The 15,885-nt window shown below is 40.3% G+C and overlaps 1 protein-coding gene across 2 annotated transcripts in view; it reads left to right on the top strand.

The window, feature by feature from the left end:
* Nucleotides 1-4: 4 nt before the first annotated feature.
* Nucleotides 5-15,885, top strand: part of LOC129858532 (iron-sulfur clusters transporter ABCB7, mitochondrial-like) — a 147,447-nt gene continuing 131,566 nt past the window's right edge. For both annotated transcript variants that reach the window (XR_008760056.1, XM_055927836.1), the window contains exons 1-3: nt 5-326; nt 6,251-6,328; nt 6,448-6,522. Coding sequence is in view for 1 of the 2 variants with exons in the window: in XM_055927836.1 (XP_055783811.1) it covers nt 177-326; nt 6,251-6,328; nt 6,448-6,522 (303 nt within the window). In the remaining variant the exon portion in view is untranslated. The remainder of the gene's footprint in view (nt 327-6,250; nt 6,329-6,447; nt 6,523-15,885) is intronic.

The following is a 15,885-nucleotide window of genomic DNA, read 5'->3' as shown; positions in this document are numbered from 1 at the left end:
GTCGAAATGTTATTTGATTAAGTATATAAAGACCACATGTTTCGAAATAGCCACATAGATATAGCTATTGTGATTTTATTCCTTTAAAAAGTAATGAATGACGACGGGGGCAAAGTTCGCTCTAATAGGAAATTGCGTAAGTTTGTTCGTTATCGAACCCGCCTTCCTTCGGCAAGATGGCTCCGCTGTTGGTACCGCTGGAATGCATTTTACACCTGCAAAGAAGAAAATTGGCTATTTTACTGCAAAAGACAAGTTTTTATCATGTTTGGAGAGGAGGTAACAACCCGAATGGGAAACAACGGAAACAACAGACTACTTATTTGGTGAGGGGGAGAAGGACACTGTTCTGAGAGTCACACTTTCGACACAAGCTGACAAGGGCACATCAACATGTTATAACGTTATCCAGTTTGGGATGACCGTGTGTTGATAAGTTATATTATAGTAATATGTGGCAGCTACCAGAAAGTTAAGCTAACCAAGCTTGTGGTGCATGTTTTCACAAGATTGCCATGGCTGTCGATGTTTTGCTAGCTAGGTAGCCTTGCCTGCTACTCGTAGCCGGCAAGTTGAGGTGAAAGTGATTTCGACACATTACTAACTAACGTTAGCTAAATATACTTTGATAACTAACTAAAGTTACACCTCATACGTAGCTTGCTGGGTAAATTTGTCACCGAGGTATATAGTTTGTGGGCCCCAGTGAGTGGGTTACGTGTTGACCATTTACAGTTGTCATTTAGTAGAAGCTCTTATACCTTCACGACTTACAGGAGTAATTGGGGTTAAGTGTCTTGCTGAAGGGCACATCGACAGATTTTTCACCTAGTCGGTTCAGGGATTCGACCCAACGCTCTTAACCACTAGGCTGTCTGCCTACTTTGGAACTGACCGAGTAAAACGTGTCAGTGCATAGTACGTCCCGTGAGATAAGACCCCAACCTGGAACCGACTGATATTGGCTGAACTTGGCAAACACCATTGGCGTATTCATTAGGCCAATTGTGTTGCAAAACGTTACGGAAGCGAACGAAACTGGGAGGGACCTACCTGACTTTGTCCAATAGAAACTCTAGAAATGTAATGTTTTGCAACTGTTTGGACTAATGATTACACCCCGGGTTGTAAGCGAGCTAATACTACTGGTATGATGACAGACTTTACTCATAGTTGTTGGACAACCCTGTCATAATGTGAACCAACTCGGGATGCCGAGTATGGAACGTAGCCGGGATGCTGAGGCGGCCTTGAAAAGCGTAAATGTCTTGTCAAGTATTCAACCTCTTTGTTATGGCATAAGTAACTTCAGGGGTAAAAATGTGCTCAACAAGTCACATGATGAGCTGCATGGACTCTGTGTGCAGTAATGGTGTTTAACAGGATTTTTGAATGACAACCTCATCTCTGTACCCCACACATACAATTATCTGTAAGGTCCCTCAGTCGAGCAGTCAAACTCAGATTCACCACAAAGACCAGGGAGGTTTTCCAATTCCTTGCTAAGACAGGCACCTATTGGTAGATGGGGTATAAAGAATACATTAAAAAGCAGACATTGACTAACCCTTTGAGCATGGTGAAGCTCAAAGGGACACATCCTTATTCTACACACTACACAGCCTTATTCTACACACTACACAGCCTTATTCTACACACTACACAGCCTTATTCTACACACTACACAGCCTTATTCTACACACTACACAGCCTTATTCTACACACTACACAGCCTTATTCTACACACTACACAGCCTTATTCTACACACTACACGGCCTTGTTCTACACACTACACAGCCACACTACACACTACACAGCCTTGTTATACACACTACACAGCCTTGTTATACACACTACACAGCCTTGTTATACACACTACACAGCCTTGTTCTACACACTACACAGCCTTGTTCTACACACTACACAGCCTTATTCTACACACTACACAGCCTTATTCTACACACTACACAGCCTTATTCTACACACTACACAGCCACACTACACACTACACAGCCTTGTTCTACACACTACACAGCCTTGTTCTACACACTACACAGCCTTGTTCTATACACTACACAGCTTTATTCTACACACTACACGGCCTTGTTCTACACACTACACGGCCTTGTTCTATACACTACACGGCCTTGTTCTACACACTACACGGCCTTGTTCTATACACTACACGGCCTTGTTCTACACACTACACGGCCTTGTTCTACACACTACACGGCCTTGTTCTACACACTACACGGCCTTGTTCTACACACTACACGGCCTTGTTCTACACACTACACGGCCTTGTTCTATACACTACACGGCCTTGTTCTACACACTACACGGCCTTGTTCTACACACTACACGGCCTTGTTCTACACACTACACGGCCTTGTTCTACACACTACACGGCCTTGTTCTATACACTACACGGCCTTGTTCTACACACTACACGGCCTTGTTCTACACACAATACCCCATAATGACAAAGTGTAAACGGGTGTTTAGAAATATTTGCAAATAAATAAAAAATAGATTATTTACGTAAGTGTTCAGACCCTTTGCTTTGAGACTTGGAATCGAGCTCAGGTACCAGTCGTTGGAGTGGGATGGTGTGTCGGGTCCGTGTCTGTCAGATCTGATACTGTGTACCGGTCATTGGAGTGGGATGGTGTGTCGGGTCCGTGTCTGTCAGATCTGATACTGTGTACCGGTCATTGGAGTGGGATGGTGTGTCGGGTCCGTGTCTGTCAGATCTGATACTGTGTACCGGTCATTGGAGTGGGATGGTGTGTCGGGTCCGTGTCTGTCAGATCTGATACTGTGTACCGGTCATTGGAGTGGGATGGTGTGGCGGGTCCGTGAGGAGCTTTTGACTATGTCTTTGGATTCCTCATGTCTGACTCATTGTTTGAAAACAGTTTGGTCCAAATCGGATGTCGGGTACGAAATGTATTGAATATTATTTGGATCCTATAAATTAAAATGGCCGATATGGGTGCAATCAATTAGTATAACCACCCTTTCTCAGAAATCAAATTATATCTCAGCAAAATAATGTTGTAGGAATGCAGATCTATTTCTAACTACAGAAAATATTTAAGAACTCTCTGAAATGGTGGGTGTCATGGCTGAAACTAAATGGATCGACCCACAGGTCATCAATACGGGTTACCACCTCCACTCTGTAGTCTTAGTTCTGTTCACAACCTCTGTCTCCTAAATACAATCTGTTAAATATTATCTGAACACTGTGACCTCATCTGACGCCGGCTGTGTTTGAACTTGCTTTTTAGCCTCTGTTTTATCCCATAGCCCTCAGGGGAATCTTTCAACACGATGTTTTATCCCATAGCCCTCAGGGGAATCTTTCAACACGATGTTTTATCCCATAGCCCTCAGGGGAATCTTTCAACACGATGTTTTATCCCATAGCCCTCAGGGGAATCTTTCAACACAATGTTTTATCCCATAGCCCTCAGGGGAATCTTTCAACACGATGTTTTATCCCATAGCCCTCAGGGGAATCTTTCAACACAATGTTTTATCCCATAGCCCTCAGGGGAATCTTTCAACACGATGTTTTATCCCATAGCCCTCAGGGGAATCTTTCAACACGATGTTTTATCCCATAGCCCTCAGGGGAATCTTTCAACACGATGTTTTATCCCATAGCCCTCAGGGGAATCTTTCAACACGATGTTTTATCCCATAGCCCTCAGGGGAATCTTTCAACACGATGTTTTATCCCATAGCCCTCGGGGGAATCTTTCAACACGATGTTTTATCCCATAGCCCTCGGGGGAATCTTTCAACACGATGTTTTATCCCATAGCCCTCGGGGGAATCTTTCAACACGATGTTTTATCCCATAGCCCTCAGGGGAATCTTTCAACACGATGTTTTATCCCATAGCCCTCAGGGGAATCTTTCAACACGATGTTTTATCCCATAGCCCTCAGGGGAATCTTTCAACACGATGTTTTATCCCATAGCCCTCAGGGGAATCTTTCAACACGATGTTTTATCCCATAGCCCTCAGGGGAATCTTTCAACACGATGTTTTATCCCATAGCCCTCAGGGGAATCTTTCAACACGATGTTTTATCCCATAGCCCTCAGGGGAATCTTTCAACACGATGTTTTATCCCATAGCCCTCAGGGGAATCTTTCAACACGATGTTTTATCCCATAGCCCTCAGGGGAATCTTTCAACACGATGTTTTATCCCATAGCCCTCAGGGGAATCTTTCAACACGATGTTTTATCCCATAGCCCTCAGGGGAATCTTTCAACACGATGTTTTATCCCATAGCCCTCAGGGGAATCTTTCAACACGATGTTTTATCCCATAGCCCTCAGGGGAATCTTTCAACACGATGTTTTATCCCATAGCCCTCAGGGGAATCTTTCAACACGATGTTTTATCCCATAGCCCTCAGGGGAATCTTTCAACACGATGTTTTATCCCATAGCCCTCAGGGGAATCTTTCAACACGATGTTTTATCCCATAGCCCTCAGGGGAATCTTTCAACACGATGTTTTATCCCATAGCCCTCAGGGGAATCTTTCAACACGATGTTTTATCCCATAGCCCTCAGGGGAATCTTTCAACACGATGTTTTATCCCATAGCCCTCAGGGGAATCTTTCAACACGATGTTTTATCCCATAGCCCTCAGGGGAATCTTTCAACACGATGTTTTATCCCATAGCCCTCAGGGGAATCTTTCAACACGATGTTTTATCCCATAGCCCTCAGGGGAATCTTTCAACACGATGTTTTATCCCATAGCCCTCAGGGGAATCTTTCAACACGATGTTTTATCCCATAGCCCTCAGGGGAATCTTTCAACACGATGTTTTATCCCATAGCCCTCAGGGGAATCTTTCAACACGATGTTTTATCCCATAGCCCTCAGGGGAATCTTTCAACACGATGTTTTATCCCATAGGCCTCAGGGGAATCTTTCAACACGATGTTTTATCCCATAGCCCTCAGGGGAATCTTTCAACGCGAAGGAATGTTTCTCTTCCCTCTGAGTCTGTACATTTTTACTGAAACAGGCTCCTCCCCTCTGGTCTCTCCTCTCCTCTGGTCTCTCCTCCCCTCTGGTCTCTCCTCTCCTCTGGTCTCTCCTCTCCTCTGGTCTCTCCTCTCCTCTGGTCTCTCCTCTCCTCTGGTCTCTCCTCTCCTCTGGTCTCTCCTCTGGTCTGGTCTGGTCTCTCCTCCCCTCTGGTCTCTCCTCTCCTCTGGTCTCTCCTCTGGTCTCTCCTCTGGTCTGGTCTCTCCTTCTCTGGTCTCTCCTCTGGTCTCTCCTCTCTCCTCTGGTCTCTCCTCTCTCCTCTGGTCTCTCCTCTCTCCTCTGGTCTCTCCTCTCTCCTCTGGTCTCTCCTCTCTCCTTTGGTCTCTCCTCTCTCCTCTGGTCTCTCCTCTCTCCTCTGGTCTCTCCTCTCTCCTCTGGTCTCTCCTCTCTCCTCTGGTCTCTCCTCTCTCCTCTGGTCTCTCCTCTCTCCTCTGGTCTCTCCTCTCTCCTCTGGTCTCTCCTCTCTCCTCTGGTCTCTCCTCTCTCCTCTGGTCTCTCCTCTCTCCTCTGGTCTCTCCTCTCTCCTCTGGTCTCGCCTCTGGTCTGGTCTCTCCTCTCTCCTCTGGTCTCTCCTCTCTCCTCTGGTCTCTCCTCTCTCCTCTGGTCTCTCCTCTCTCCTCTGGTCTCTCCTCTCTCCTCTGGTCTCGCCTCTGGTCTGGTCTCTCCTCTCTCCTCTGGTCTCTCCTCTCTCCTCTGGTCTCTCCTCTCTCCTCTGGTCTCTCCTCTCTCCTCTGGTCTCTCCTCTCTCCTCTGGTCTCTCCTCTCTCCTCTGGTCTCTCCTCTCCTCCTCTGGTCTCTCCTCTCTCCTCTGGTCTCTCCTCTGGTCTCTCCTCTGGTCTCTCCTCTCCTCCTCTGGTCTCTCCTCTCCTCCTCTGGTCTCTCCTCTCCTCCTCTGGTCTCTCCTCTCCTCCTCTGGTCTCTCCTCTCCTCCTCTGGTCTCTCCTCTCCTCCTCTGGTCTCTCCTCTGGTCTCTCCTCTGGTCTCTCCTCTCTCCTCTTCTCCTCTGGTCTCTCCTCTCCTCCTCTTCTCCTCTGGTCTCTCCTCTCCTCCTCTTCTCCTCTGGTCTCTCCTCTCCTCCTCTGGTCTCTCCTCTCCTCCTCTGGTCTCTCCTCTCCTCCTCTGGTCTCTCCTCTCCTCCTCTGGTCTCTCCTCTCCTGTTCTGTAGCTGAGCCCCAACCTGAGGACAGCCACATGGACAGTCAACAGGAGTGACGACAGCAGACGTTTACTGGAGGCTGCAAAGGTAGGTTAGATTGTTATTGGAGCCTATGCCATTTACGGTTTCAGAAACAATTCCGTTTTAAATATGAACTCTGAAGAATCTAGTTGTAATATTGTGTGTGCGTGCGTGCTTGTTCACAGCATTTGCAGGTGACAGAACGGACCTGTTGGCACGGAAATGCGGGTGGAAGATTAAACGCTGACCCCAAAAATGTGGTAAGAAAAATAGTACTTCCAAATGTTCTGTATCAGAATCATGTTCTGTTTTATTACCTCCGTGATCAGCATGTAAACAGAGAGAAAATAGGTGATCATTCATTTGTTCCTAACTCAATTCTGCAGGGAGTCACAGTTACTTTCGTAGTAGACCAACAAAAAAAAATGTTAAAAGACCTATTGCAATTGCTCTACCATTTCCTGGCTGCTAAAATTCGAGGAGTTCGTCTAATTTATAGTTTGTGACAAAACAAGCAGTTGTGTAGAGAATCATTGAACCATCTAAACCCCTGTGACAATCTTTGTGTTTTCAGCTGTTTGAATCTGGTGTACAAAAGTAAGACGCAAAAAACGAAATTTAAGAATGGGAAGCATAGAAATAGTGCACATAGAACAGATCTACTGCTTCTTAGACTGGCTTTCAATGAGAATGGCAGATCTATAACACATAGAATAGATCTACTGCTTCTTAGACTGGCTTTCAATGAGAATGACAGATCTATAACACATAGAATAGATCTACTGCTTCTTAGACTGGCTTTCAATGAGAATGACAGATCTATAACACATAGAATAGATCTACTGCTTCTTAGACTGGCTTTCAATGAGAATGACAGATCTATAACACACATAGAACAGATCTACCCCTTAGACTGGCTTTCAATGAGAATGACAGATCTATAACACACATAGAACAGATCTACCCCTTCTTAGACTGGCTTTCAATTAGAATGACAGATCTATAACTCACATTTCTATGTGAATTTGTTTCGCCCAGAAAGTGACATATTGCCGCTTTAATTCCATTACTAGACCAGCAACAACCGATTGGTATATTGTCTGTCCTGTTATAAAGCAGCGGTGGAAAAAGTACCCAAAATATCATACTTGTCATACTTTAGTAAAAGTAAAGATTCCTTAATAGAAAATGACTCAAAAGTGAAAGTCCCCCAGTAAAATACTACTGGAGTGAAAGTCCCCCAGTAAAATACTACTGGAGTAAAAGTCCCCCAGTAAAATACTACTGGAGTAAAAGTCCCCCAGTAAAATACTACTGGAGTAAAAGTCCCCCAGTAAAATACTACTGGAGTAAAAGTCCCCCAGTAAAATACTACTGGAGTAAAAGTCCCCCAGTAAAATACTACTGGAGTAAAAGTCCCCCAGTAAAATACTACTGGAGTAAAAGTCCCCCAGTAAAATACTACTGGAGTAAAAGTCCCCCAGTAAAATACTACTGGAGTAAAAGTCCCCCAGTAAAATACTACTGGAGTAAAAGTCTAGAAGTTTTTGAACTTAAATACATGAAGTATCAAATGAAGAAAAACAAATAATTTCACAGCAAACCAGACGGCAGGATTTATTAGATTTTTTTTTTTTTTTACATTTAGGTGATAGCCAGGGGCAATGTATATTATTCAATAGGTCTAGTCACAATACAGGTAATATATATTATTCAATAGGTCTAGTCACAATACAGGTAATATATATTATTCAATAGGTCTAGTCACAATACAGGTAATATATATTATTCAATAGGTATAGTCACAATACAGGTGAATATATATTATTCAATAGGTCTAGTCACAATACAGGTAATATATATTATTCAATAGGTCTAGTCACAATACAGGTAATATATATTATTCAATAGGTCTAGTCACAATACAGGTGAATATATATTATTCAATAGGTCTAGTCACAATACAGGTAATATATATTATTCAATAGGTCTAGTCACAATACAGGTAATATATATTATTCAATAGGTCTAGTTACAATACAGGTAATATATATTATTCAATAGGTCTAGTTACAATACAGGTGAATATATATTATTCAATAGGTCTAGTCACAATACAGGTAATATATATTATTCAATAGGTCTAGTCACAATACAGGTAATATATATTATTCAATAGGTCTAGTCACAATACAGGTAATATATATTATTCAATAGGTCTAGTCACAATACAGGTAATATATATTATTCAATAGGTCTAGTCACAATACAGGTAATATATATTATTCAATAGGTCTAGTCACAATACAGGTAATATATATTATTCAATAGGTCTAGTCACAATACAGGTAATATATATTATTCAATAGGTCTAGTCACAATACAGGTAATATATATTATTCAATAGGTCTAGTCACAATACAGGTAATATATATTATTCAATAGGTCTAGTCACAATACAGGTAATATATATTATTCAATAGGTCTAGTCACAATACAGGTAATATATATTATTCAATAGGTCTAGTCACAATACAGGTAATATATATTATTCAATAGGTCTAGTTACAATACAGGTAATATATATTATTCAATAGGTCTAGTTACAATACAGGTGAATATATATTATTCAATAGGTCTAGTCACAATACAGGTAATATATATTATTCAATAGGTCTAGTCACAATACAGGTAATATATATTATTCAATAGGTCTAGTCACAATACAGGTAATATATATTATTCAATAGGTCTAGTCACAATACAGGTAATATATATTATTCAATAGGTCTAGTCACAATACAGGTAATATATATTATTCAATAGGTCTAGTCACAATACAGGTAATATATATTATTCAATAGGTCTAGTCACAATACAGGTAATATATACACTGCTCAAAAAAATAAAGGGAACACTTAAACAACACAATGTAACTCCAAGTCAATCACACTTCTGTGAAATCAAACTGTCCACTTAGGAAGCAACACTGATTGACAATAAATTTCACATGCTGTTGTGCAAATGGAATAGACAAAAGGTGGAAATTATAGGCAATTAGCAAGACACCCCCCAAAACAGGAGTGATTCTGCAGGTGGTGACCACAGACCACTTCTCAGTTCCTATGCTTCCTGGCTGATGTTTTGGTCACTTTTGAATGCTGGCGGTGCTTTCACTCTAGTGGTAGCATGAGACGGAGTCTACAACCCACACAAGTGGCTCAGGTAGTGCAGTTCATCCAGGATGGCACATCAATGCGAACTGTGGCAAAAAGGTTTGCTGTGTCTGTCAGCGTAGTGTCCAGAGCATGCAGGCGCTACCAGGAGACAGGCCAGTACATCAGGAGACGTGGAGGAGGCCGTAGGAGGGCAACAACCCAGCAGCAGGACCGCTACCTCCGCCTTTGTGCAAGGAGGTGCACTGCCAGCGCCCTGCAAAATGACCTCCAGCAGGCCACAAATGTGCATGTGTCTGCTCAAACGGTCAGAAACAGACTCCATGAGGGTGGTATGAGGGCCCGACGTCCACAGGTGGGGGTTGTGCTTACAGCCCAACACCGTGCAGGACGTTTGGCATTTTCCAGAGAACACCAAGATTGGCAAATTCGCCACTGGCGCCCTGTGCTCTTCACAGATGAAAGCAGGTTCACACTGAGCACATGAGCACATGTGACAGACGTGACAGAGTCTGGAGACGCCGTGGAGAACGTTCTGCTGCCTGCAACATCCTCCAGCATGACCGGTTTGGCGATGGGTCAGTCATGGTGTGGGGGGGCATTTCTTTGTGGGGCCGCACAGCCCTCCATGTGCTCGCCAGAGGTAGCCTGACTGCCATTAGGTACCGAGATGAGATCCTCAGACCCCTTGTGAGACCATATGCTGACACATGCACATTTGTGACCTGCTGGAGGTCATTTTGCAGGGCTCTGGCAGTGCACCTCCTTGCACTAAGGCGGAGGTACCGGTCCTGCTGCTGGGTTGTTGCCCTCCTACGGTCTCCTCCACGTCTCCTGATGTACTGGCCTGTCTCCTGGTAGCGCCTGCATGCTCTGGACACTACGCTGACAGACACAGCAAACCTTTTTGCCACAGTTCGCATTGGTGTGCCATCCTGGATGAACTGCACTACCTGAGCCACTTGTGTGGGTTGTAGACTCCGTCTCATGCTACCACTAGAGTGAGAGCACCGCCAGCATTCAAAAGTGACCTAAACATCAGCCAGGAAGCATAGGAACTGAGAAGTGGTGTGTGGTCACCACCTGCAGAATCACTCCTTTTTTGGGGGGGTGTCTTGCTAATTGCCTATAATTTCCACCTTTTGTCTATTCCATTTGCACAACAGCATGTGAAATGTATTGTCAATCAGTGTTGCTTCCTAAGTGGACAGTTTGATTTCACAGAAGTGTGATTGACTTGGAGTTACATTGTGTTGTTTAAGTGTTCCCTTTATTTTTTTGAGCAGTGTATTATTCAATAGGTCTAGTCACAATACAGGTAATATATATTATTCAATAGGTCTAGTTACAATACAGGTAATATATATTATTCAATAGGTCTAGTCACAATACAGGTAATATATATTATTCAATAGGTCTAGTCACAATACAGGTAATATATATTATTCAATAGGTCTAGTCACAATACAGGTAATATATATTATTCAATAGGTCTAGTTACAATACAGGTAATATATATTATTCAATAGGTCTAGTTACAATACAGGTGAATATATATTATTCAATAGGTCTAGTCACAATACAGGTGAATATATATTATTCAATAGGTCTAGTCACAATACAGGTAATATATATTATTCAATAGGTCTAGTCACAATACAGGTAATATATATTATTCAATAGGTCTAGTCACAATACAGGTAATATATATTATTCAATAGGTCTAGTCACAATACAGGTAATATATATTATTCAATAGGTCTAGTCACAATACAGGTAATATATATTATTCAATAGGTCTAGTCACAATACAGGTAATATATATTATTCAATAGGTATAGTCACAATACAGGTGAATATATATTATTCAATAGGTCTAGTCACAATACAGGTAATATATATTATTCAATAGGTCTAGTCACAATACAGGTAATATATATTATTCAATAGGTCTAGTCACAATACAGGTAATATATATTATTCAATAGGTCTAGTCACAATACAGGTAATATATATTATTCAATAGGTCTAGTCACAATACAGGTAATATATATTATTCAATAGGTATAGTCACAATACAGGTGAATATATATTATTCAATAGGTCTAGTCACAATACAGGTAATATATATTATTCAATAGGTCTAGTCACAATACAGGTAATATATATTATTCAATAGGTCTAGTCACAATACAGGTGAATATATATTATTCAATAGGTCTAGTCACAATACAGGTAATATATATTATTCAATAGGTCTAGTCACAATACAGGTAATATATATTATTCAATAGGTCTAGTCACAATACAGGTAATATATATTATTCAATAGGTCTAGTTACAATACAGGTAATATATATTATTCAATAGGTCTAGTTACAATACAGGTGAATATATATTATTCAATAGGTCTAGTCACAATACAGGTAATATATATTATTCAATAGGTCTAGTCACAATACAGGTAATATATATTATTCAATAGGTCTAGTCACAATACAGGTAATATATATTATTCAATAGGTCTAGTCACAATACAGGTAATATATATTATTCAATAGGTCTAGTCACAATACAGGTAATATATATTATTCAATAGGTCTAGTCACAATACAGGTAATATATATTATTCAATAGGTCTAGTCACAATACAGGTAATATATATTATTCAATAGGTCTAGTCACAATACAGGTAATATATATTATTCAATAGGTCTAGTCACAATACAGGTAATATATATTATTCAATAGGTCTAGTCACAATACAGGTAATATATATTATTCAATAGGTCTAGTCACAATACAGGTAATATATATTATTCAATAGGTCTAGTTACAATACAGGTAATATATATTATTCAATAGGTCTAGTTACAATACAGGTGAATATATATTATTCAATAGGTCTAGTCACAATACAGGTAATATATATTATTCAATAGGTCTAGTCACAATACAGGTAATATATATTATTCAATAGGTCTAGTCACAATACAGGTAATATATATTATTCAATAGGTCTAGTCACAATACAGGTAATATATATTATTCAATAGGTCTAGTCACAATACAGGTAATATATATTATTCAATAGGTCTAGTCACAATACAGGTAATATATATTATTCAATAGGTCTAGTCACAATACAGGTAATATATATTATTCAATAGGTCTAGTCACAATACAGGTAATATATACACTGCTCAAAAAAATAAAGGGAACACTTAAACAACACAATGTAACTCCAAGTCAATCACACTTCTGTGAAATCAAACTGTCCACTTAGGAAGCAACACTGATTGACAATAAATTTCACATGCTGTTGTGCAAATGGAATAGACAAAAGGTGGAAATTATAGGCAATTAGCAAGACACCCCCCAAAACAGGAGTGATTCTGCAGGTGGTGACCACAGACCACTTCTCAGTTCCTATGCTTCCTGGCTGATGTTTTGGTCACTTTTGAATGCTGGCGGTGCTCTCACTCTAGTGGTAGCATGAGACGGAGTCTACAACCCACACAAGTGGCTCAGGTAGTGCAGTTCATCCAGGATGGCACATCAATGCGAACTGTGGCAAAAAGGTTTGCTGTGTCTGTCAGCGTAGTGTCCAGAGCATGCAGGCGCTACCAGGAGACAGGCCAGTACATCAGGAGACGTGGAGGAGGCCGTAGGAGGGCAACAACCCAGCAGCAGGACCGCTACCTCCGCCTTTGTGCAAGGAGGTGCACTGCCAGCGCCCTGCAAAATGACCTCCAGCAGGCCACAAATGTGCATGTGTCTGCTCAAACGGTCAGAAACAGACTCCATGAGGGTGGTATGAGGGCCCGACGTCCACAGGTGGGGGTTGTGCTTACAGCCCAACACCGTGCAGGACGTTTGGCATTTTCCAGAGAACACCAAGATTGGCAAATTCGCCACTGGCGCCCTGTGCTCTTCACAGATGAAAGCAGGTTCACACTGAGCACATGAGCACATGTGACAGACGTGACAGAGTCTGGAGACGCCGTGGAGAACGTTCTGCTGCCTGCAACATCCTCCAGCATGACCGGTTTGGCGATGGGTCAGTCATGGTGTGGGGGGGCATTTCTTTGTGGGGCCGCACAGCCCTCCATGTGCTCGCCAGAGGTAGCCTGACTGCCATTAGGTACCGAGATGAGATCCTCAGACCCCTTGTGAGACCATATGCTGACACATGCACATTTGTGACCTGCTGGAGGTCATTTTGCAGGGCTCTGGCAGTGCACCTCCTTGCACTAAGGCGGAGGTACCGGTCCTGCTGCTGGGTTGTTGCCCTCCTACGGTCTCCTCCACGTCTCCTGATGTACTGGCCTGTCTCCTGGTAGCGCCTGCATGCTCTGGACACTACGCTGACAGACACAGCAAACCTTTTTGCCACAGTTCGCATTGGTGTGCCATCCTGGATGAACTGCACTACCTGAGCCACTTGTGTGGGTTGTAGACTCCGTCTCATGCTACCACTAGAGTGAGAGCACCGCCAGCATTCAAAAGTGACCAAAACATCAGCCAGGAAGCATAGGAACTGAGAAGTGGTGTGTGGTCACCACCTGCAGAATCACTCCTTTTTTGGGGGGGTGTCTTGCTAATTGCCTATAATTTCCACCTTTTGTCTATTCCATTTGCACAACAGCATGTGAAATGTATTGTCAATCAGTGTTGCTTCCTAAGTGGACAGTTTGATTTCACAGAAGTGTGATTGACTTGGAGTTACATTGTGTTGTTTAAGTGTTCCCTTTATTTTTTTGAGCAGTGTATTATTCAATAGGTCTAGTCACAATACAGGTAATATATATTATTCAATAGGTCTAGTTACAATACAGGTAATATATATTATTCAATAGGTCTAGTCACAATACAGGTAATATATATTATTCAATAGGTCTAGTCACAATACAGGTAATATATATTATTCAATAGGTCTAGTCACAATACAGGTAATATATATTATTCAATAGGTCTAGTTACAATACAGGTAATATATATTATTCAATAGGTCTAGTTACAATACAGGTGAATATATATTATTCAATAGGTCTAGTCACAATACAGGTGAATATATATTATTCAATAGGTCTAGTCACAATACAGGTAATATATATTATTCAATAGGTCTAGTCACAATACAGGTAATATATATTATTCAATAGGTCTAGTCACAATACAGGTAATATATATTATTCAATAGGTCTAGTCACAATACAGGTAATATATATTATTCAATAGGTCTAGTCACAATACAGGTAATATATATTATTCAATAGGTCTAGTCACAAAACAGGTAATATATATTATTCAATAGGTCTAGTCACAATACAGGTAATATATATTATTCAATAGGTCTAGTTACAATACAGGTAATATATATTATTCAATAGGTCTAGTTACAATACAGGTAATATATATTATTCAATAGGTCTAGTCACAATACAGGTAATATATATTGTTCAATAGGTCTAGTCACAATACAGGTAATATATATTATTCAATAGGTCTAGTCACAATACAGGTAATATATATTATTCAATAGGTCTAGTCACAATACAGGTAATATATATTATTCAATAGGTCTAATTACAATACAGGTAATATATATTATTCAATAGGTCTAGTTACAATACAGGTAATATATATTATTCAATAGGTCTAGTTACAATACAGGTAATATATATTATTCAATAGGTCTAGTTACAATACAGGTAATATATATTATTCAATAGGTCTAGTTACAATACAGGTAATATATATTATTCAATAGGTCTAGTCACAATACAGGTAATATATATTATTCAATAGGTCTAGTCACAATACAGGTAATATATATTGTTCAATAGGTCTAGTCACAATACAGGTAATATATATTGTTCAATAGGTCTAGTCACAATACAGGTAATATATATTATTCAATAGGTCTAGTTACAATACAGGTAATATATATTATTCAATAGGTCTTGTTACAATACAGGTAATATATATTATTCAATAGGTCTAGTCACAATACAGGTAATATATATTATTCAATAGGTCTAGTCACAATACAGGTAATATATATTATTCAATAGGTCTAGTCACAATACAGGTAATATATATTATTCAATAGGTCTAGTCACAATACAGGTAATATATATTATTCAATAGGTCTAGTCACAATACAGGTAATATATATTATTCAATAGGTCTAGTCACAATACAGGTAATATATATTATTCAATAGGTCTAGTCACAATACAGGTAATATATATTATTCAATAGGTCTAGTTACAATACAGGTAATATATATTATTCAATAGGTCTAATTACAATACAGGTAATATATATTATTCAATAGGTCTAGTTACAATACAGGTAATATATATTATTCAATAGGTCTAATTACAATACAGGTAATATATATTATTCAATAGGTCTAGTCACAATACAGGTAATATATAT

The sequence above is a fragment of the Salvelinus fontinalis genome, chromosome 6, assembly GCF_029448725.1.
Source record: "Salvelinus fontinalis isolate EN_2023a chromosome 6, ASM2944872v1, whole genome shotgun sequence".
In the NCBI taxonomy this organism is placed as follows: domain Eukaryota; kingdom Metazoa; phylum Chordata; class Actinopteri; order Salmoniformes; family Salmonidae; genus Salvelinus; species Salvelinus fontinalis.
The sequence above is the reverse complement of the archived record's forward strand: the minus strand, read 5'-3'. Positions and strand labels throughout refer to the sequence as shown.